Source organism: Protomyctophum bolini, assembly GCF_963924005.1.
Source record: "Protomyctophum bolini genome assembly, chromosome: 9".
Classification (NCBI taxonomy): domain Eukaryota; kingdom Metazoa; phylum Chordata; class Actinopteri; order Myctophiformes; family Myctophidae; genus Protomyctophum; species Protomyctophum bolini.
In genome coordinates, this window is record NC_137870.1 from 33,852,043 (window position 1) to 33,876,359 (window position 24,317).

General features: G+C 41.6%; 2 protein-coding genes across 2 annotated transcripts; both read left to right on the plus strand.

The window, feature by feature from the left end:
- Window positions 1–1,487: 1,487 nt before the first annotated feature.
- Window positions 1,488–19,124, plus strand: jam3a (junctional adhesion molecule 3a). The gene is made up of 9 exons (XM_080772543.1): window positions 1,488–1,604; window positions 13,250–13,321; window positions 13,413–13,526; window positions 13,660–13,812; window positions 13,936–14,138; window positions 14,335–14,434; window positions 17,303–17,432; window positions 17,579–17,630; window positions 17,781–19,124. The coding sequence occupies exons 1-9, from the start codon at window positions 1,556–1,558 to the stop codon at window positions 17,814–17,816; spliced, it is 909 nt and encodes a 302-aa protein (XP_080628669.1). The 5' UTR covers window positions 1,488–1,555; the 3' UTR covers window positions 17,817–19,124.
- A 1,110-nt stretch (window positions 19,125–20,234) lies between these two features.
- Window positions 20,235–24,298, plus strand: vps26b (VPS26, retromer complex component B). Its single transcript, XM_080772518.1, has 6 exons — window positions 20,235–20,903; window positions 21,021–21,177; window positions 21,634–21,798; window positions 22,022–22,197; window positions 22,459–22,601; window positions 22,746–24,298. The coding sequence occupies exons 1-6, from the start codon at window positions 20,681–20,683 to the stop codon at window positions 22,881–22,883; spliced, it is 1,002 nt and encodes a 333-aa protein (XP_080628644.1). The 5' UTR covers window positions 20,235–20,680; the 3' UTR covers window positions 22,884–24,298.
- The last annotated feature ends 19 nt before the right edge of the window (window positions 24,299–24,317 follow it).

Sequence of the window (24,317 nt, forward strand, 5' to 3'; positions counted from 1 at the left end):
TCCATATTAAGGAAGCGACTCAATGTTTTAGATTATGCGGTTGTTAAGGGTTGAAACAATCTAAAAAGCTTGGGGACCACCTGATGACATCTCTTCCAGGCCAAGAATTTAACCATTAGAAATGGATTATAATTTCATTATTGATGTATTTACAAACTGAGCCACTGCTGCTGCCATAGCTGAGCCGTAGTCCTAAATACGGAAGTCCCTGCCTGCATGGTATAGCCTACAACTAATCAGAGAGATTTGGGTATTTGGTATATGACCAAGGCGTTTGATGGTTCATTCTCTATACGAGGAAAACAAAACAATTCACGTGGGGGTCCACAAGGCCTTCCATGAAAGGGAAGTGATTAATAGCAACATATCAACACTTCTAAGCAGGTAATTGCTACGGTGGCCTTTGTGCATGGGTACTGAAAGTTTAGTTAATTTACCTATAAATTAGTTATTATAGACAGTATAATTTGTATCATTCACAAAACTAAAAGACACAGGTAACAATACAATAACCTGACCGTATGACTTGAACCAACCATATTATTTAACTTCTTTAAAAAATAAATTTTAATAAATAATTCAGGCCTACAATAAACAATGGTTTATTAGCCCTAGTTATGCAAACGAAGTATGTGTCATCTATTTTATTTGTCCTCCTAATCCTATATCTTGTTTTTGTAGGCTATGTTTTGCAGCTGATAATTAAGATTTCTTTCACAGATACCGTTGACATAGAAGGACATGTTCTAAGTGATTTGCACACTGGTCAAGCCTCTCTGATCTAAAATCAATATAGCTTTCGTAATGGTTTGAATGATCACCACAATATTACCTTGGAGGCGTCACATGGGACACCAGTAGACCTACAGTAATAACAACTCACTATTACTACGATGCTAATAATATGAAAATAACTTGCCAATTTGGTTTCAGAAGGCCTACAATATTATGATCTGTTCCATTTGGGTGATACATTGGCAGATAGATACTTGTAGTTTTATACTGCCACCTACTGTTCAGTTGGATGAACTGAATGTAAAGTTGCAACCCCAACTCAATGTGTTGACAATACAAATGATCACTCACTGAAATATTTTACTGTCTGGCCTTTGATGACCATTGTTTGTGTCTCTCTCTCACACACACACACACACACACACACACACACACACACACACACACAGTCACACACACAAAATAAAAATGTTGTAGTATTGTTGTCAATACTTTAAAATGGATATAATGAGATCGATTTCTAAGCAAAAAAGACTGAATTGCTGGCATCGATTGGACCCATGATTGGACCGTTTAATCTGGATGATTGATGATGTATCAGTGTTTCCGGGTCTCTGAAGTGCCCGCCTTCCGCCCTGATGCCCTTGTAGCTATGGAAACCCTGGTGGAACCGCGATATAGCAACATCCAGTAGTCTGCTCTATCCAGTGCCACCATCCTCTCTCGTACCTAGGGGAGGTGCTGACTCTCGTCTCATCTCATATATAGCGTATACAGCTTGTGTGTGTGCAAGTATTACCCATAAATCAGAGGCAACAAGATGGCGATTGCACGTCTGGCAGCTTTTTGTGTGCTCTATTCCAGCATCCGTAAGTTTATTTTCCTTTACACAATTTTCCACAATTTTGCATTCCATTAGCGTCAACTCAAAACAGCAGCAGCTGCTTTGCAGGCGAATGATGGGCTGTCATTGGCACAATTAGACGCTGTACTGTAGCGTAAACGGGGTTAGCCATCGATGTTTTTGCTGTCAATGCATTGTAATCTACTATATCGTATAGTCGTATATTAACATTAGCTACTAATGTTGCCTTTGTACGATTCTTGGAGTGGAAATGTGCCAATGCTGCCACACACATTCTGCAGCAGTAGCAAAATGTGTATTGTGTTAGTGAAATTGTGTGCATCTTATCGTTAACATCGCTTATGATTACCTAAAATATACTGTAGCTGCATGTTATGCAAATGTTCTGCTTTACTTTATTTGCAATAAGAAAGTACATAAGCCTGCCTGACATTGACTATATCTTATCTGGCTATTTAGCTATATCTATCACACCCACAGGCACACAACTTAAAATAAATGTATAGGATGGAAATATATGGGTTTAAGGCCATAAGGACAGTAGTGATGCCCCTCAAATACACACTAAAACATAGTAGGCATTTAAAATACACACCCTGTGTCTCACATGTGTAATGTTGTTGATATCTGGTGACATTCCCCTACTATGAGAGCAGTCTTTCAAAAGTTGGCAACATTTTACTTCTGTGCTCTAATGGCACTATAGCGGACAAAAGGTCATGTTGCTTGCCACCAGTTACAGTGTCAGTGGTACTGTTGATGTGGTTAAGCCCTGCCCTCTAACTGCATGGGGATGCAGTCAGTGGTGCTTGCTGTGAGTTCAGGGGATGAGTGCAAACTAGTTGATTGATTCCATATGCATTGGGCCTTTGATGAGAACTTACTAAATTGAGATGTAGCCTAATTTAAATACATTATTTAAGTGGTGATTAGGATCCTTCTACACTGAACTTTGCTGGTCATGACATGTACTGCTCATGAAGGTCAGGTTTGTAGATCAATCCATATGGCAAGTGCTAAATGCAACACCAGTACCAGTGCTCCAACAGATGCACTTGTAGTAATGTAAACTAAAGTAAGTGTATCCATGTGTTGATTGAAACAGGTTGTTGAACACAATCTTTTTACTATGTAGCAGACAGTTTGAGATTTGTTTCAAATGGAAAGTGCATTCAAATGTACTGTTATTATTATTATTATTATTATAGTAGTAGTTTAGTTAGGCTAGTTAACCAGGTGAGGATGTAAATTAATGTAAATTAATTCATATCACATTCAGAGAGTATTTTAATATTAACAATGAAAATGTCAGGCAGAGCATTTGCAGCATCTGTGAAATAAACACTTCGATCATAGATTAGATTTAAATTGGAAAACTGGAATTGCTGTGTAGTGCAGACTATTGAATTAAAGGTATATACTATAGAATAAAATACAATGTTTAGCTTATTCTGATATAAAACAAAATATATAAAAGCTACTGTTCAAACGGTTCTATCCATTGTCATGCACTATGGTCTCTATGGTAACATAGTTGTATACACATTACTCCATGTTATATAGTGTGGGCTTTGGCAAGTTTGCAGTTACTGTGAATGGAATGTCTGGGAAAAAGGCTTTTTTTAGATGCACTGGATCAACAGACTTGCATTGGGGATGGGCAGCTGTTTTCATATTTAAGAGGATTGTAAAATCTGTCTATGTATCCACAGCCAGCTACAGACCCACTTTGTTGCATTATGCTTTAAAACAATAAAGGGATTAAAATCAGCTGGTGTTCCCAATAAATACTGAGATCATTTTCAAGGATCCCCTCCCCTTTAGCCTACGTGTGTGTGTGTGTGTGTGTGTGTGTGTGTGTGTGTGTGTGTGTGTGTGTGTGAGAGAGAGAGAGAGAGAATGCTTTATTCTAAACACATTTTGTAGTCATTGTCAATTTAATTGGATTCTTTCCCACGGCCTTAAACTGTCTGCACCTATACTACAGCGCAATCAATGTATGGGCGGTAATTATGCGCTAGGGTTGACGGTGGCATCTTTTGTAAGAAACAAGACTATGAGGCCAACTATTCTGAAAATGCTGAGTCTATAAAAGGTATTTTCGTTTAGATATCAGGGCTTGCTTTAGTATCATACCCTACCCCAGAGCCCAGTGTATTACAGCATACTGTATAGTACATGTACAGTACCATACAAAAAATGGCATAATAATCTAAACACAATTAAGCTAAAAAATAAATACAATCATTTCACTCTCATTGTTGTAAATGCAATGTGTATGTTGTTATCGTAACACAAACATTTTAACTTCTTCATTTTCAGTACTTGGATGCAATTTTTGCAAATTTTATTGTTTCATATGTTTTGTATACAACTAAGCCTACATTTAGTCTTGACAAACGGGGGCCTTGCTCTGAAGTGTAAACTTCTTATTTAAGGAAAAATCGTTAATTTCTGTATCCAAGCTAAGATAATCCACTTAATAAACACAGTTTATAGCTGGAACATTTGTCAGACAAGCTCTCCTTGTGTCCAGTCACTGCAGGGGTAAAAATAGCTCTTGATGAACAGGGTGGGAAAGTCAGCAACCGAGACGGAAGCTGAGACCTGGGAGTCAGGTCTCATCAGTGTCCACAGCTGTGGACTTGACTAAATGTTTTGGCAAGAGTTAGACCCATGTTTTCCTTATTGTCAGAATAACTTCCACTGATACATGTCTGATTCAGAGCAATCTTGGACCGTATTCTGTTTTTTTGAGCCCCTCCAACATCAGCTTTCAGAAGAAGAAGAAAAATCACACCTGTGTGAAGTGAGGGGCGCTCTTATAATCATACACCATCATACATCATCTCATTCCGGCCAATCATAATTTGCGTCCTCACCTTTGTCTTCAATGTTTGTGTTTACACAATGTTTGTATTTACACAAACATTCAAAGCTGGACAGAGGGGCTACCACCCCTCAAAAACAGGACCTCACTCATGATGTCGTGTGGCAACCAAGTCTACGGACCACAGATAGCACCTCTGTGTGAACATAGAAAGATCTGACCCTTCCTCATGCAAGATGCCAAAAAAATAGACTTTAGAGAACTATTGTGTGCTCGCTGGAGCACAACTAACATCATCATCAAGATGTACTTCACCATGCTAATGCTTTTTTCAGACCTCCAGTTCTAGGAAACACAAAATGGGGGGACTTTTTTTTATTATTTCCACACAGACAGCTCTAAGGTATATTAATGACATAGTAAAATGTTGAAAATGAGTGGAATTCCCCTTGGCAGTGCTGCTGACAGATGTCTTGAAGACAAGTCGAGAGATTAGAGTCAGAGTGATGTGGCCGTGATCCACCGCATCCTCCCATTAGCCAATAAATATAGGATTGTAACCACATGCATCCTAGTGGCTATATAATAGGCGACCGTTCAGTGAAAATAGGCAAACATTTGGATAAAATGGCAGATGTACAAGCTCACTAATGTGTCACATTTGGCTATTACAAAGGGATTTGTTGTGGAGGGGGAAAAGGAGGTACGGTGGAACCCAGTCAATGAAATATAGGGTTTAAGTGGTTAAGTGGTAGAGTAGACTGCCAGAGCCAAAGATTTACCACTATTTGTATGGTCTTGATTTTCTATAGTGCATCCCTCTGACGTGCATTAGGCCCAGTCAGATAAATAATGCTTATTGTTTTATCTACAATCACCTTCATTTGTTTCGAATCCCTTTGTACTGCCTCCACAGGCAAAGGGAATGTCATCATTAACCACATAATACACAACAATTATTATATTTGGTGTTTTGTGTGTTTTGTTGTAAGTAGGAGTCAGACCAAGTGGCTTGAACATGGAGACTAGAAAACAGAAACATAGACCCACACAAATTCATTATACATACCACCAGTAGTAGTAGAGGTTTTCGTGCTAATCAGATGTGTGGTCAGGTGGTTTATTAATTTTGTCAATAAGAAAGAAGGGTTGTCCGCACACTGTGTATCAGCTCCCAGGAAACTTTATTTGAAGAAGAGTAACAATGTTTTGACCCTTCCGGGTCTTCGTCAGTTATCATAGGCATCATACCTGACGAAGACCCAGAAGGGTCGAAACGTTGTTACGTTCAAATAAAATGTCCTGGGAGCAGATATGTCCTGGGAGCAGTGTGTGGTCAACCCATCTTTCTCATTGTACGTATTTTGTTGAGATGTGCGTGCTTCCCTTTGGACCCTATTATTCATTTTGTCCTCATGGGTGTCAATTTAACAATCCCAGTCCATCACCCTACTACCTACCCTACATAATGTGTGTCTTTTCTAGAAAATAACAAAGTGCCTGTTATTATTTCTAAGCTCAAAACCTCCGTTGCTGGTCAATATGAATATAATATTACTGTGTGGCATACAAACCATAGGGTTTCACTTCCAACCTTTTAATCAATTTTGTGTTTAGAAAAAAAATAATATATATATTGTGAGCACTGAGCGGACACCAACACACTGGCAGTTTGAAACTGGGCCACTAGGGCCGTTTATTGTCTATTATTTCGCTGGTACAAACAGCAACTCAAATGTCCTTAAATGAAATCAAATCTCCGCCTCCTCTCTGGCGGGGTGGTGTTAGGATTCTCTATCCTAACGGGCTTTAGAGCGCCACATATACATAGATCCACTCTCTGTCCCCGGGTTGACAGTCCTCCGTTATCTGTCACTCTTCCGGGGAAGTGGAACTGTCATCAACAGATTTGTCTGGGTAGCGGGTTACCTATAGTGAAGAGAATGGCTTTTAGTGTCACGGTCATATTCACATAAATGACTGGTGTGTGCGGTGGTGTGTGTGTGAGGTGTCGCTTACCGCCGTGCATGCCCGTCATGTCCCCTTCAGCTGCCAGTGGGGAATGAGCGCAAGACCAGACGTACCTTTCCTTTTATTCAAGGCCAAGTGCGCGTGCACTTGGCCTTGAGCCAATAGTTGGGCTGGGTAGTACGTCTGGTCGATGACGAGGCCGAGGAGGCGTGTTCTCCTCGGCTGTGTTCTGCCTCCTCCCCACTGGCTGTCTGGGCCATGACGCTCACCCGGCGGCTGGTTGCCTAGCGACACCCCACATATCCTCCCCCCAAGCTTGTCGGTGCCACCGGAAGCTTCAGTTTCCTCTTCTCCCTCATATCGTCTGGACAAGGCGTCCGCGTGAGCGATGGTTCTTCCCGGTCTGTGTTCTACGTCGAAGCAGTAGTCTTGCAATTCCAGGAACCATCTGGTCACTCTATCGTTCCGGTCCTTATTTCTGGCCATCCATTTCAGGGGGGCGTGGTCAGTGATGACAGTGAAGCGCCGGCCCCAGAGATAATACCGGAGGTGATGGATAGCCCACTTCACTGCCAGGCACTCCTTTTCCACGGTGGCGTAGTTTCGCTCATGTTTCTTCAGCTTCCTGCTGATGTAGGTGACTGGGTGTTCTTCCTCGTCTATGCGCTGTGACAGCACCGCTCCTATTCCCGTCCCTGATGCGTCTGTGTGCAATATGAAGGGCTTGCTGAAATCAGGCGCCTTGAGCACCGGCTCATCGCAGAGCGCCTCTTTCAGAAAGCAGAACGCTCCTTCTGCTTCGGGGGTCCAGGTGACGTGGAGCGGGAGGGTTTTTTTTGTCAGGTCGTAGAGCGGCGCTGCAACGGTAGCAAAGTCTTTAATAAATTTCTGATAGTATGATATTAGTCCCATCAATGACTTCACCTGTTTTTTCGTGCCCGGGCGGGGCCAATCCCGGAGCCGCTCCACTTTCCTCTGTTGGGGTTTCACACAGCCTCGGCCCACTGTAAAGCCGAGATAGTCAGTCTCCCTAGAGCCAACGCAGCACTTTTTAGCGTTGGCCGTCAGTCGCGCCTCTCTCAGGGCCCCTAGTATATTTTCCAAATGTTGCAAATGCAACCCCCAGGTGGCGCTGTGGATTATAACGTCATCCAGATATGCTGCCGAATATTCCCTATGTGGTCTTAGGACCCGGTCCATTAATCTCTGAAATGTTGCGGGGGCGCCATGGACACCAAACGGGAGGACAGTGTATTGAAAGAGGCCGTCTGGGGTGGAAAATGCGGTCTTGGGTTTGGCTCGCTCAGTGAGGGGAATTTGCCAGTACCCTTTTGTCAAATCAAGGGTGCTTATGAACCTTGCGGGGCCGAGCCGTTCAATTAATTCATCTGCCCGAGCCATGGGGTATGCGTCAAAGGCAGAGATCTCATTTAATTTGCGAAAATCATTGCAAAACCTTAGAGATCCATCTGGTTTTGGGACAATTACAATGGGGCTGGCCCAGGGGCTATGGGACTCTTCTATCACTCCTAATTTTAGCATTTTTCCTACCTCTTCTTTAATCGCTATGCGCCTGGCCTCGGGTACACGATAGGGCCGCTGGCGAATAGTTTTCCCTGCCGTGGTTTCTATATCGTGCTTAATTAGGTGTGTTCGCCCAGGGACCTCCGAGAATACGTCACTATTCCGGCTGAGGAGTTCTTTTATGTCCTGCCGCTGGGACGGGGACAGGTCCTCCCCCGTGGGTACAGCGGCTGGGGGAGGAGGAGAGAGAGCCGTTAATAGGACAGAGGATGGCACGGGCCCGGGGGCTTTCCACTTTTTGAGGATATTCACGTGGTAGATTTGTTGGCCTTTTCGCCGGCCCGGTTGTTTTACTCTGTAATTTACAGGTCCTATTTTCGCTTCGATCTCATACGGTCCTCTCCATTTAGCTAGAAATTTGCACTCGCTGCTGGGCACTAAAACAAGGACTTGTTCTCCCACCTGGAATTCTCGGACACGCGCCCCTCGGTTGTAGGTGCGCGCCTGGTCTCGTTGTGTGCGCTCCATGTGCTCGCGCACCATAGGCCAAACCTTGCGCGCGCGCGCCTGCAGCTTGTCCACGTGCTCAATGACAGAGCGGTGGGGGGAGGGTTGTGTTTCCCAGGTCTCCTTGGCAACGTCTAACAGGCCTCGCGGTCTCCGCCCATACACCAGTTCAAATGGTGAGAAGCCTGTAGACGCCTGGGGAACCTCTCGGATAGAAAACAAGACATACGGGATTAACTGGTCCCAATCCCTCCCATCAATGTCCACTAGCTTCCGCAGCATTTTCTTCAGGGTTTGGTTGAAGCGTTCGACAAGGCCGTCCGTTTGCGGGTGGTACGGTGATGTGCGAATACGCTTCACTTTTAGCCATTTATAGAGCGTGGACATTACCCGGGACATGAAGCATGTGCCTTGATCCGTTAAAATTTCGTCCGCTATGCCAACCCGGCTAAATAACATCAGGAGCTCGTGTGATACTGTTTTAGCAGTGGCTGAGCGTAGTGGGATAGCCTCGGGATAGCGGGTGGCATAATCAACTATAACCAATATGTATCTGTGTCCCCGAGCTGACTTTGGCAATGGGCCGACAATATCCATCGCTAGCCGTGCGAACGGGGTTTCAATAATGGGTAATGGGATAAGAGGGTTGCGGTAGGTAGGCTTAGGAGCGTTTATCTGGCAGACTTCACAACTCTGGCAAAAATCATCTACAGCCCTCTTTATCCCAGGCCAGTAAAAGCGATCCAATATTCGATCGTATGTCTTTTGACAGCCCAAGTGTGCACCCAACTGGTGAGAGTGTGCTAGATGTAGGACGCGGGTGATATACTGCTTTGGAACCAATAGTTGCTCTATTTCCTCGTCTCTCTTATTTTTCGTGACTCTATACAACAACCCATTGTGCACGATAAAGTGGGGACAGTTTAAAGCACTCACCCCGTCCTGTTTCTTTCCTTCGACGACCGAGACATTCATTCGGGCCATTTCCAAGTTCGGGTCAGCCCACTGGGCCGTGGCAAATTCTCCCTGTCGAGTCGGGCCTGCCTGCTCCGCTATGGGGAACTCGGCGAAGGCGTCCCCTTCTGTGTCGCCGGTCGTGCTGGGGGGTCCGCGTTCCTCCTGTGCGCTCCTCTCCTCCTCGCTGGCGGCGGTCTCACTCCGTGGCTCGTCCATAGGTGGTTGGAATGCGGGGCATGCGGGTCGGGGGTCTCTCGGGGGCCGCGCTGCGCGTCGGCGTCGCCGGCGGGACGGGCCTCGCCAGCCCGGGTTCCCGTGTCGCTCAAAGAGCGAGCAGTCGGTTCCGATTAACAGGGGAACGGGTAGGTTGGGAACTACACCTGCAGTTACCGTGGCACTGCCTTTCGTGGTCTGCACATGTATCTGGGACACCGGGTAGTGCCGCTGGTCACCGTGCACGCAGCTTACCGGTATCGATTCGCTCTCCAACGGGCCTGCGTATTCAGCGTGGACCAGTGTGACGACACTACCTGAATCAAGCAGCGCCTGGCTGTCAACGCCGTTGATTTTGACAGGCATGTTGGCGTGACCACGGGAAGCGGTGCCGGTATGGAGGCAGGCCTGGGGACCGTCAGTGCTGCTGGCCGAGGGCATCAAGACATCCGCCCTGCCTGGGCACGCCCATGAAAGGTGGTCGTCCTGGCCGCATACGTAGCAGCGCCTCCCCGGGGGTCGGCCGCCTCTATCCGGGGCGGAGGTGCGCTGTCCACCTCGGGGTGGCGAGCGACCCGAGGGTGGGCCTCGTCTTCTGTCGCGGCCGCCGCGCTCCTCGCCGCTCTGCTTCGGGTTCGGGGCCTCCGTTTTTGCTCCTCTCGTCATTTCAACTATTGCCTGGTGGTTTTCTAGTAGACCTATAAGCTCGTCTACTGATGCGGGGCTGACTTGGGACGCGTATAGCCGGGCATCCGGCGGTAACCCTCTGATGCATCGGTCAATAACTAGCCTGTCTACCGGCGGGAGGTCGCCGGGGCTGGTTAGCCAGCTGTGCGTCGTGCGTAACAGCGCGGACACCTGAGCGCGCGCCGATTGTTTTGGGTGATATGTCCAATTGTGGTATCGCTGTGCTCGAGCGGGGAGACTCAACCCTTGGCGGGCGAGAATAGCGTTTTTTAGTCTCTGAAAGTCTCGTGACTCGGCTAAAGACAAATCTCTCCATGCTTGTTGGGCCTCTCCAGTGAGGAACGGTGCCAGAATACCAGCCCACTCAGCGACTGGCCACCGCTCTCGGGCTGCTGTGCGCTCGAACAGCTCGACATATGCTTCAATATCATCGTCGGGGGATAGTTTGGTAAAGACTTCGTTTGGGCTTTTCGCCGCGGGGGGCGCATCTCGGGCGAAGTGGCGCACTAGCTCGTTAACTGCGGCGTGCAGGTTGTTTTGGCTCTGTAGGAGCGCGTCAATGGCTTGAGCCTGCTCCATTTAAGCCGAGAGGTTGGTGTGGCTCGTGATAAACCCACAGGTTCTCCACCAAATGTGAGCACTGAGCGGACACCAACACACTGGCAGTTTGAAACTGGGCCACTAGGGCCGTTTATTGTCTATTATTTCGCTGGTACAAACAGCAACTCAAATGTCCTTAAATGAAATCAAATCTCCGCCTCCTCTCTGGCGGGGTGGTGTTAGGATTCTCTATCCTAACGGGCTTTAGAGCGCCACATATACATAGATCCACTCTCTGTCCCCGGGTTGACAGTCCTCCGTTATCTGTCACTCTTCCGGGGAAGTGGAACTGTCATCAACAGATTTGTCTGGGTAGCGGGTTACCTATAGTGAAGAGAATGGCTTTTAGTGTCACGGTCATATTCACATAAATGACTGGTGTGTGCGGTGGTGTGTGTGTGAGGTGTCGCTTACCGCCGTGCATGCCCGTCATGTCCCCTTCAGCTGCCAGTGGGGAATGAGCGCAAGACCAGACGTACCTTTCCTTTTATTCAAGGCCAAGTGCGCGTGCACTTGGCCTTGAGCCAATAGTTGGGCTGGGTAGTACGTCTGGTCGATGACGAGGCCGAGGAGGCGTGTTCTCCTCGGCTGTGTTCTGCCTCCTCCCCACTGGCTGTCTGGGCCATGACGCTCACCCGGCGGCTGGTTGCCTAGCGACACCCCACAATATATATAGAAATATGTGATAAAAAGTATGAATAACCAGTGGCTACCACAGGTGTACAACTGTCTATATAGACTCAAAGCACCTTTGGTTTACAGTGTTGAATTTCACAGTTGAGTTCAATAGTTAACCTAAACATTTATACATTGCTGCTTCAAGAAGCATTCAGTGTTTTCACTGTATGCTTGCCTTGTTTTAAATTGCCTTGCTTTGCATCATTCTACCTGTCTATTTCTCGCACAGTATTATAAAGCATGCTCCTTTGAAATTACCAGTTTCAAAGGAACCCTGGCTCATATGACAAATATGCCTTAAAACATTATACTTGCCCTCTATAACTAAAATTAAAAATTAAAAACATTTTAAATATTTAATTTCTTTCATAAATAGAGAATCTTTCACTCAATAGGAACTGCTCCTGTCGCAATATGTCCTATGTCTATGTGTGGTCCACCCCTATGGAATATATGGAATGCCCATGCTAATAAAAAGTATTTAAAATATTGCTTTGATGCTCATATTATCCTTAGGAAGCATAAAGTTGTTTTTTATTAGCATATGCACTCCATACATTTCATAGGGCTAGACCACATAGACATATGACATCAACTTGCGACAGGAGCAGCTCCAATTGAAAAAAAAAAAAAAAAAAAAATATTTAAGGTGTTTTTTGTTTTGTTTTTTAGTTGTAGAGGGCAAGTATAATGTTTTAAGGCATATTTGGGGATCGCCAGTTTGAATTAAGAACAACTGAGCCCCTACCCCCGCACAAGCTATTGTAAGAAGTGTACAATACAATACCAAAGCCTGAACTACAGTAGAAATATTGAAATGTGCGGCATTTGTATTAAACCTCCATCGTAAACTTAACTTTTGATGACAGGGGGCCTCCACTGAGCACAGGTAGAGAAATGGCAGAGTGGAGTTTTCGGCAATGTGTACTTTATTCTAACATGATTTGAATGCAATATACTATTAGCAATCATGTTATCTGTTATTAATATGTATATTGCATTCAAATCATGTTTTTAAATGTTTGGTTCTTGTACACAGGTTGAGGCCTCGTATAAGCCCTTTGGGCTTCTTGCCTCCTCCTAGCACTTTTTATTTTCTACGTATTTCCCCTTTTTGTGTTGTTTTTATACTGTGCTAAATAAAATTAAATAGATTTCTCTACAATAAAAGATGTCTTAGAATGTTTGATAACACCTTTTTTATCATGCACTACACAGATTACATGTGCATAATTTATATCTGGCCCCAGAGTTTATCTTTAACAATGCAAATTGGGGAGTTATTACATGAACCCTACAGTCCCTATTCTGGGGATTTTTTGTTGTTGAAAATAGAAGATCTGCAAATTCACACACAATGTGCATGTTTGTAGATTGTAGGATATTTGGTTTTAGAGAGAAAAAGCGAACCTAGTATAGAGTCCGGGGGTACCCTAGTCAACTAAGTATCAAAATCAAGTGATACAGCATTTAATAAAATGTAATAAAACGCAGTCCAAATGATACACTTTCATCACTATAAAAAGCCGAATGTATACTCACATATACACACAATCGCACGTATAAATTAGGTTTCTAATCTAATCTTTCAAACTTTATTGGGCAAGAAAATGCAAATTTGTATGTTATTGTCAGTGTGTGCTATCAGCATTTTCTGATACTGTACATTTCCTTTCTTATAGGCCTTATTCCATCATCATTTGGCGTAATCCTCCGAACTACAGACAAGCTTGTCTGGGCAAATGAGTTTGAATGTAAGTTTCTTGCAAATTAGTTTAATGTTTTGTAATTAAATTGCCTTTTGTACTGATTTTGCTATTGTTCTCATTTGTCTTTTTTCCATAGCCATTGAACTGACCTGTTTAATAGAGTCTATCTCAACAAACAACCCAAGGATTGAATGGAAAAAGATCAAGAATGGCGTCCCCAGTTATGTCTACTTTCAAAACAGGATATCAGGTAAACTGCTAAATCATCTCCTTAAACTTTTACCAAATGGAAAGTGCCTGAAAATAACTAGATCATAGACAGTGAAATTACGCTTTATTTAAATGAGTGGTTGTATTATAAACTGTTGTTGTCTCTCTACAAGGGGATTTGGAAGATAGAGCACAGCTCAGAGAGCCAGCGAATATTGTAATCTTCAATGCTACACGGGCAGACACGGCAGAATACCGTTGTGAGGTGGCCGCCATCGATGACCAAAGGGACTTTGATGAAATACTCATCAGTCTTGCAGTGAGAGGTACTGTAACCTGGTAGTCTATGTTTGCCATAAAATAGTTATTTGTGACATTTGTTTTATCTCTCCATGTGTTTTCTTACTAATGTGTTAGTGCTACCCAGTAAAGTTTGTATCTCTATGCAGTGAAGCCTGTAGTACCGCGGTGCAGTGTACCAGTGGCAGTCACAGTTGGGACATCCCCTGAGCTACGCTGCTTGGAGAATGAGGGTTTCCCTGCCTCACAGTACAGTTGGTTCCACAACAAGGAGGAACTTCCTCAGGACCCCAAGACCAGCCCTAAGTTCATCAACTCATCCTACACCATAAACGTTGACACTGGAAGCCTGGTGAGAATTAGAATCCTTGTTAATTTGCTTTAATTACACTTTGTCTTGTTTGCCAAACCAAAACATATACCAATGTGCTCAGTGCATCGAGAGATTGTTCAACGTGCTGGAAATTGCCACAAGCCTACGTGTGCATGCTTGCTGTGCATGTGGAGTTATGTATCAATTGATTTTAGAAAGTAATGTCTTGTTTCAGAAATTCCGAAGGGTGAGGAAGGAGGATGCTGGGGAGTATTATTGTCAAGCAAAGAATGATGCAGGATATGCACACTGTCCCCCACAGCTGATGGAAGTCTGTAAGTGACAGTCATTTATCTTTACATTATTAGTAAGACGTTGAGGTTTTATTTGACTAAAGAAAAGTGTTTTGTTCTCTGTAGTATGGCAATGATAAAAATAAAAATATACAGTGAAACAATGTTTTGGTCTTGAATAATAGTAAGAGCATTTTTATGTAGTAAAACAAAGCCAAAAACGTATTGTTGAACCCTTGTTGTATAGCTACCTGGCAATGATATTCTTTGTTGTGTCTGTGCTACTGTATGTGAACCAGTGGCGTATTCACAATAAGGCCAGGCCAGGCCGCCGTCTGGCCAAGTCTTGATCTCGCCAATCCTTGAAAACCATTCCATTGCACCCTTGCCCATTCACGGACGTGTCCATTCCGACCCTCCCAAAGCATGTTAGCATAATTTTCGCCATGGCGACTTGGTAAACTGGCGAGTTCTCCGGTATTCGTGGGGGATACGTGTTCTACCTTGAACGCAAGGGATCAGCTACATTTTACACACTACTGAAGGTATTTGATGCGTGCTCAGCTGAGTGTCCAGGGCACTAATTACCCTGCCAATGACCACATGTACTGTTGAACGCCTGTTTACTAGTGTACAAAGAGTAAAAAGTGCACGCAGAAGTACAATGAGAGAGGTTTAACTGAATGTCTGAACTACGATCTCATGTTGAAGTGTTCCAGAGCCACATACACATACTGTTCCCTGTTACAACTAGGGATGGGTCAGATTAATGAATGAATCGATAATCATTAATAGGACCCGAAATCGATTATTAAAATTAATAATCGATAATCGTTTTTATTATGAAAATAGTATCTGTTGGAAAGGCAATATTGTCATCCAAACAGGACAGGGCTATAGGCCTACCAAAGTGTGCCTGGGATGTGTCTGTGTAGCTGCATGAGGAGTGTGAGTGGAGATTGACTCCAATCAAGATACAGGTTTGGAGGATTTAGCAGGTGTTGGGAATTAACCTAATCAGGCCTAGGTTGGGGTTGCTATGGTGATCAATTGGCTCATTGGTCCAGGGACACATTTACACATGCCTAGTTACAACTCACATACCTTCAACGGCAGATACAACACAACAAAACTGTATAGATTCACATCACCATTCAATTCCAGAGCCACAAACATTTACTGAACATGTTTCATTGTGGTTCATCGCAAAATGACAGTAATACCGTAGTACACCAGCTTGAATCACACTAGTATACACACAGCATACAACACAAGCATCCACAGCAAAGAAGCAAAAAAGGTATCTACCTTGAGCCGTCTTCTACTTGACTTCATCAATTGTGTTGCCAGGGAAGTTCAGTCACACTGCTGCTTCTTCACCTGGAAAGGAGCCAGCTTAGGTGGTTCGAGCATCTGGTTAGGATGCCTCTCGAGCGTCTCCCTAGGGAGGTCCTCGATGCACGTCCCACTGGGAGGAGACCCTGAGTAGGAGAGTAGCGACAGGCTTTAATCTCGCCGCAAAGCGGGTGCCTATGGGCTATAGTTCCAAACATTGCTCCTATGGCTCTATGACTCTCTTACTATATTACTCTGGGCGTCTCCAGTCATCTCCATCCTTTGGCTGGCCAGTACTTTCCTCCCAGTATCAATGGCACCGACCAGCCTCATTCTCCCGGCTCTCATCTTCTCACTCAGCCTTGGAGCAGACAAACATCTTCTTAGTAGTATACAGTACATATAGCCTATTATATCCTATCACAACACAGCCTAGTTTACATAGGTGTGTACATAGCCGGCTATACATAATGTTCCATCGTGGGTAAACAGTTAAGAATGAAGTTTCATACAAGTATTTGGTGCTGTGACACCCCAAACAAAACATTGTGTCTGTATATTTATTCTATAAATGTATATAGGACCCTATAGCCAGCTTTCGGGGCTCTTGTTATGTTTACCTTTTCTGTATTTGGGTTCTTTTCTTACAGAGTCCCCAAATACAGAAAATACACACACACAAGCACGCACGCACGCACACGTTAATGTTAATAAAAACAAATCGACCAAGCAGTTTGTTATAAAGATTAATTAATTTCTCTTTCAAACTGTCACATACTATAGTGACTGAGCAGTTTTCACTTCCTAACAACTCAGACTACTCCACTCAACTTACAAGGTGTAAGATTACATTATTTTATTTCACTATTTTTACTATCAAACATAAGGAGCTCAAACATTTGCAGCAGGGGCGTGGGTACCAGAGGATTTTAAAGAGTAAGCTTGATGCCTGCTCAGCACTCAGGGAGTGTCTACCAATTCACTGGAGTGTCTACTTTATATGCATGCATGATGCATGTACTGTACAGTACTGTACATACTGTACTGTAGGCCTATGTCAACCGGGCAGATACAGTAGCCGAGCTCTAGACCGGATGTAAGCACTGAACAGAAAATATTAACCAGGCTTTTTGACTGGTAATGTGGAAAGCCTGGTGATATATGGTTAACAAGAATACAGCCACTTCATTCTCCCAAAATTAAGTACGAGGACCAGGTTTTTAAAATAAATAAGTTGAATCCATGCTTTGTTTGTTCATTTCCATGAAGTGTGATTTTTCTAAAACTATTTTTTAAGTTATCAAACCAAGGTAGCTATACAACACAAGGTTCAACACTTTCATACTAGTGTCTTTGACTTATTCACAGGGACACATGTTTTACAAGGTGTTTTGTCATATCAGTCTTATTTACATACATACTGTATATTTATATTCGTTTTATATATACACCGGTGTATAATATATATAAAACTAATATAAATATACACACACATTTTCAATGTAATTCCTTTGAGTTGTATAAATGTGTTACCTGAAGGTTCTATTTTTAAATGTCCTGTTTGAATACTTGCAGATGATATTGACATCCTTGGGATTCTCCTAAAGGCATTTGCTGCGTTAGTAGCATTGATTTGCATCATGGTGGGGGTTTGCCATGCTCATAGACATGGATGTTTCTCAAGCAAAGACCATACAGAAAATAAGTGAGTAGCTCTTGTACTGTACAGCATGAAAATATATGTCTTTACTAACTATTCTTCTCAGTTTTGTATGTATTATTAATGCAAGCCATTGACGTTGTTGCTATGATTGCCAATGTGAAGAAATTAAGAACACTTTTCTTCTTCAGCTACAAATTGCCAGCACAAGATGATGGTGTTGAATATGGTGATCCTGATGAGGTAAAAATAAAAAAGCTCACATTAGAAATTTGTTATGCAGTCAAACGTTGAATTAAGCCACACATATTTACATGTCATATTACAAATAAAAGTACTGTAATAAACTTGATAAATTACTGTAAATAATATTTGAACTTTCCTATAATGCAGGGTCATTTCCGCCACAAATCTTCATTTGTCATCTGACACTCAACAAATTGGATGGGAAGGAACGGAAAGAAAACTGTAGGAAAAAAAACATACTTAAGTGAAATTTCAGCAATGGCGCTCTATAGGATCAATGGCACATTATTCTCTGACGCACATCAAAATAGAATCAACCAGCTTGCCAAAGTAACTTTAATGACATAACCTCTTTATTTTTATAATGTATTAATGATTTTATATTCTTTCTGGCATTGTTAAACCACATTACCCTGGCATCTGTAGTTTGGGGCTAATATTCCCAAACATAGCCTAGGGGCTATGTACTTGATTTATACATGTACAGCAGTGTTGTTATGTAGCAGATCTACAAGCTCGCAACACGTTTTGAGCTTGTACTGGTAGATTGCATATTTTTGTCATGACACTGTCAGGCTTAAGTGATTAATGTCATCACTAAAGTTTTTGTTTTACTTTTTAATACTAGATTATATTTTTTCTTCTTACCTCACACAATCAATATTATTTCGAACCATATTCAAGAAGTAAAACATGCTGGAAGTGACATTCCCTCACATGGCTTTTGGACAAATCCTCTTTTATAACTTCCCAACTTTCTACTATATACTGTATATTTAAATTGTTTTACAAAACGTTTGACATTATTTGACCATAATAAACTCAACTCATGGACAATTTCATGTGTTGAAAGGTTGAATAATGTTTTGTAAATAGTTACATGGGCGATTAGTAGCGCACTGCAAAAGGCTGGTGACCTCACACTCATAAGGCACAATTTATCAGCCTTTGTTGTATTTACAGGTGATAACAAATATGCCTGAATATGTAAATCCAGTGAAATCTAATACCATATATCCCATTATGCTGCAACTCAATATTTACTATAAATTTGGTATAATTTTGAGTGTTGTTTTTGTGTACAGTATAAGTGACCTTCTGTGCTTTACTAATTATTTTGTGTAAATATATTGGACACATTGTCCACTGTTTTACAATGTACATAAAACATGTAAATTTTGTTCTTTTAATTTTCATACATCAACACAATAGACCTTACTGTAAGTATGGCAATAAAGCTGTCTGTGGGACACAAATGTCCAGTATCTTACTGTTCAGTTACAGTATCTACAGTCTCCACATTGTCAGTATTTGCATCATTAACAGTACAGTAGCATTAGTTTTCTGAAACCGTGCCAGTGTTGATTTTGTTAGAATGACTTGTATAACTCAGGAACTGTTGTAAAATGTTCAGTGTACTGTTCACTTGATATTACTGTTATACGGTATGTTCATTTTTATTTTGTTACTATTAAATACATTTTAACTTGACCAAGTTTTGAGAGTAGCACATTTCATTGTATGTGAAATTATGATGGTAGTTTCTGAAATGATTGCTATTGTCTACATAGTGCATAGTCTGAGTCATGCTGCCTACTACTGCCTAGGATAAAATGATTAGAGTGAAAAGAGGAAACACAATGTTGCTGTACTGACTGTTATTGTAGGCCAGTGGTTCTCAAACGTTTTCATGTCGAGGACACCCAAATTGATAGAAATTGAAAAAATATATTATTTGAAAATAATTTGGGGCCCCCATAAGAGAATATTTTCAATTAGATTTTGTATAGCATTAACTTAACCACTTAAGCCCTCTATACAAAACCAGACCCGAGTTGGCTTTGCCTATCTACACCAAATCTCTTCCAAAATAGCTGACGTGTTATTTTTGGCTAATGTTCCCCCAGAAAACAGTACAGACTAGAGAGAGTCAATCTTATACATTCTCTCATTGGGCTCATTTCTAATCTAGCCGTGAAATAAACTATTCCTAATTTGCTGGGGACCCCTAGCTAATAGTATAAGTAATAATAAATAATAAAATAAAAGGGAAGGTACATTTTCAGTCTAAATAGTGTCAGCATACATTATTAAACGGACATATTCAGTCTCACTAAATACAAAATACATTTTAACCTTGCCGTGGTCATCAATCAATTCACTTGTTTATATCATTATCTTTCTCTTGATTGTATGAAATTGGAATCCTGACCTGAAAATATATTTTCTGTTTGACTAAAGAGAGAGAGCAGGGAAAGTGAGTAGAGTGGGAAAAAGTGTGCGTGTGTGTGTGTGTGTGTGTGCGTGTGTGTGTGCGCGCGCGCACTGTGCAGTTGTGCACGAATAATTGCAAAATTAAATAGATTCATGATTTAGTTATAGTTAAAGGCAAGCATGGGCAGTCAAATGCAACGCTTTCGGTTTCATTGCGGTTTAATAGAGGTTTGACATTGTTGGGACTGGACCAAAGATATTCTATAGAAGCTCTTTGACTGGACTGGCGCGCGGAACATCGTCGTACGACGACGTATTAAACAAGGAACATAAAAGGCATTTTATTTTGAAATAGTCGAACCGGAAGTATTTTTGCTGACGCAGCTCTGGCGTACTTCCTGATCATTTGACAACATTTTACATTACATTTTACTGTTTAAGAAAAGATACGGACTGACCATAAGGAAATACATTTTAGACGACTTTAATGCTTGTTGACGTTGCTAAATTCGACAGATGGTAAAAAAGAACACCTCATATGCTAAGTATTAGACGGAGCCTAACCATAACGGATTTGTTTTTTTCTTAATCGATGGAAATGATGAGGACATGTAGTGCTAAAATGATTTGAAATATCTTTGACTTTTAACCTGGATAAACATTTTCTCTCCAATTCTATTGGGGTTTGATGTCGTATAGGCTGTAGGTGTTGCATAACATTCTGAATGTATAGTCACTGCTAAATAACTTGACTTACTTTGCAAATAAGTTAGAGTAACGTACAGTACGTGTCACTCGTACACGGCCAGGTTCACGACAGATACGCTTCTACAATGAGTTTCTTCAGCTTTGGGCAAAGTGCAGAAATCGATGTTGTTCTGAATGATGCTGAAACGAGAAAGAAGGCAGAACACAAGACTGAAGATGGAAAGAAAGACAAATACTTTCTTTTCTATGATGGTGAGACGGTTAGTGGTAAGGTGAACGTCACACTCAAGAACCCTGGAAAGAGACTGGAACATCAAGGGATCAAAATTGAATTTGTTGGTCAAATAGGTGGGTTTTATGTAAAATGATTACTATTTCAGAATCTTTGAATATGATTATGAACCCCTATGTTGCATTTTACAACCCTAGAAATAGTTGTTGACAATTCTTTGTTTTCCTTCCTAGAGCTGTACTACGATAGGGGAAACCATCATGAGTTTGTTTCTCTGGTGAAAGATCTTGCAAGACCTGGTGAACTAACTCAGTCACAGACCTTTGACTTTGAGTTCACTCATGTGGAGAAACCATACGAGTCCTACACAGGCCAGAATGTTAAGCTACGGTAAAGGAGTCAAATAAATACAAATGGTTTGCAGTCAGTGCAGCTTTAGTGTGCTGACTTTCTCTTTGTGTGTACTGTACCACTGGCTTTCATGTTTACATTATTCAAAGGGTTTATAAAACCACATACATCCACGATCCACACAACAGCAGTGCTAGATAATAGAACTCGTGAAAAATAAAGGCTGCACAATAATAATCCCATGAACATTTTTTGGTTTACCACCAAAAGTGGTAAACCGATAAATGTTCATGGGAGCATTATCTATTGTGCATACTTTTTCCTGTTTGCATTTTCCTCAGCAAAAAAGATCAAGTTAATAATCCAACCTGGCTGTTACTGTTTTACATGCATGTCTGTTTACTCTGTTATGATGATGGACACTGTTGCAGCAGTTTATCTGAACAGTTCTGTTCCAGGTGATTTATTTTGCTCATTATCTCTTATTATTTTCAGATACTTTCTGAGGGCTACAGTCAGCAGAAGACTGAATGATATTAGTAAAGAGATGGATATTGTTGTCCACACACTGAGCACATACCCAGAGCTCAACTCATCCATCAAAATGGAAGTTGGAATTGAAGACTGTCTCCATATTGAGTTCGAGTATAACAAATCCAAGTAAGTCTTGAGAATATTATGCACTAATAATTGCATAACTTCACCACCAAAGTCACTATCTACAATTTGAGAATAGTTAAATTGTTATTATAATAACTTTCATAACTTTCATAACTTCCTTTTAGCAGATGGAGATCGCATAACATTTTTAAAACTTTTCCACAATTGTACTTTTTGGGGGGGTTACAAGTTTCTGATGCCTATTATGAACTGTCCCACACAGGTACCACTTGAAAGATGTCATTGTGGGGAAAATCTACTTCCTTCTCGTAAGGATTAAGATTAAGCACATGGAGATTGATATCATCAAACGAGAGACAACAGGCACCGGACCAAGCGTATACCATGAAAACGACACCATAGCCAAGTACGAGATCATGGATGGTGCACCGGTCAGAGGTAAATGACTTGGTAGCGGTTCAAAAACACAGCATGATACAACAAGAACCAATACAGTAAAATCCTCTGTTATTTTAACTTGGTGTGTAAAAATGGACGCACACTTTAATAGTTAAATTAAAACAAAGGATTTTACTGTGTAGACTAAGAGTCAAATGTTTTTTGATTGAGGCTTATGTCCTTCCTTAACCCATCATTACTACTGACTATAACATGCAGTGTTTTCACCAACCTCACTTGGTTTATTGTATTCATTTTAAGGAGAGTCCATTCCAATTAGATTATTTCTGGCTGGCTATGAGATGACTCCCACAATGCGAGACATCAACAAAAAATTCTCTGTACGCTACTACCTTAACCTTGTGCTGATTGACGAGGAAGAAAGGCGCTACTTCAAACAGCAGGTATTTAAAGAATTCAAATGGGCAAAATACTAATAATTATATACTCATATAAAATACTCAATACATTCCAAACATCAAGGATAGCCTGAGCAATGTTATTAAACATGAGTCTATTAATTTATTTTATCTTCATTCTCTTTTAAGGAAATCACACTGTGGAGGAAGGGAGACGTGGTGAGGAAGAGTATGTCTCACCAGGCGGTGATCGGAGCTCAGCGGTTTGAAGGCTCTGCTGCCAATGAGAGTGCACTGGAACAGGCAGCAAGGGAAGAAAGCGGCTAGTGTCATCATCCTGTACCGTTCTCTTTTAGAGCTTCGTCAGCATCTGTGAAGGAATAGAGCCACCTCACAATATCAGATAAAGTAGCCCTCCTTTGTTATGGCTGCTGAAGAAGGGAGGAAGAGGAGGAGGAAGAAGACAAAAGTGAACAATGAAAAGTCGCCTGTATCAGCCATTTGCAAGTGGCCTTACTGGCCGCTGCAAGTATTTTCCGTCAACTTTCTTTTTCTTTTTTTAATCGAAACTAAATCTTAACTAAATCTGTTGACCTTGTGTGAAATATCACATAAAGGTATTGCCTCATTTTTATGTGATCAACATTGTTTGTCTCAATCCATGACACAATAATGCTTTGTGTATATTAACTTTTATCCAACTCAGATTTGTGTGAATATGGTATTTGTGGAATTTCAAAGAAATGAAATTAATTTCCAACATTCCACATTTAATCAAAGGCATTCCTAACATTCTTGGGAAATCTGAAATGAAAACGTTGCACTGCTTTATCTTGAAGTTAATTTGTATTGAGAAAAAATGATTAATGGGAAGTGGGCCTCTGAAACAATGATTTTTTTTCCTTTTATGAGCAAGATGACATAATTATCCCCTAGATTCTATGAACTGTAAATAAGAGCAGCTATATCAACTTGTGATTGTCTTGTGCCCTGTTGACCTCCTGTACACATAATTATGCAGTACACACAGTGCCACAAAACAACTAAATATTAAGATTCACATGCTTTACCTCAGCATTCCAGTGGTGTTATAAGAGGGTGTAAAGTACTTGTATCCGGGGTCCGATAGAATAAGTCTTGTGTATCCTCCACATTAGAGACTTGAATGTTGTGCCTAAATATATCTAGCAAACTAAATCCTATTGCCTCTAACATCATTTTAGACTTTTAACCTGAGATATGTACAGCAGTAGAACTATCTTTTGTGGCCAATTACTAATCATCCATTGCCCTCTACTGAAATAAATTGAAAACCTTTTATTTGACTAGCTAATATTTGCTGCTCAATTGAAGTGTGTGCATATCAGCTTACAGTTTAATGCTGGAAAAAAATGCAATATCTGTCTAACATTACAAATTGTTTTAAACATACCAAATACAATTGTAATATCTCATTAACATTGACTGACCACTAAGCTTAAAGAGTGACATTTTTGTGCACAACATGGGTGTATGGTATAGGTGCATAGAAGATCCTGGGTCGACAAAGAACACCCACATGTCTTATTCACTTGCAATTAAAATTTAAGTAATTACTGTTAATTTATGTTTCAGTTCAAGGACCTTCGTCAGGTTATCTTTCAAATGTTAGACAACCTGATGAAGGTCCTAGAACCGAAATGTGGATAGTGTTTTAATCTCAAGTGAATAAGACAGGTGCAGTTGTACAGACATTAAAATAAATCACTCGTAACTAAGACA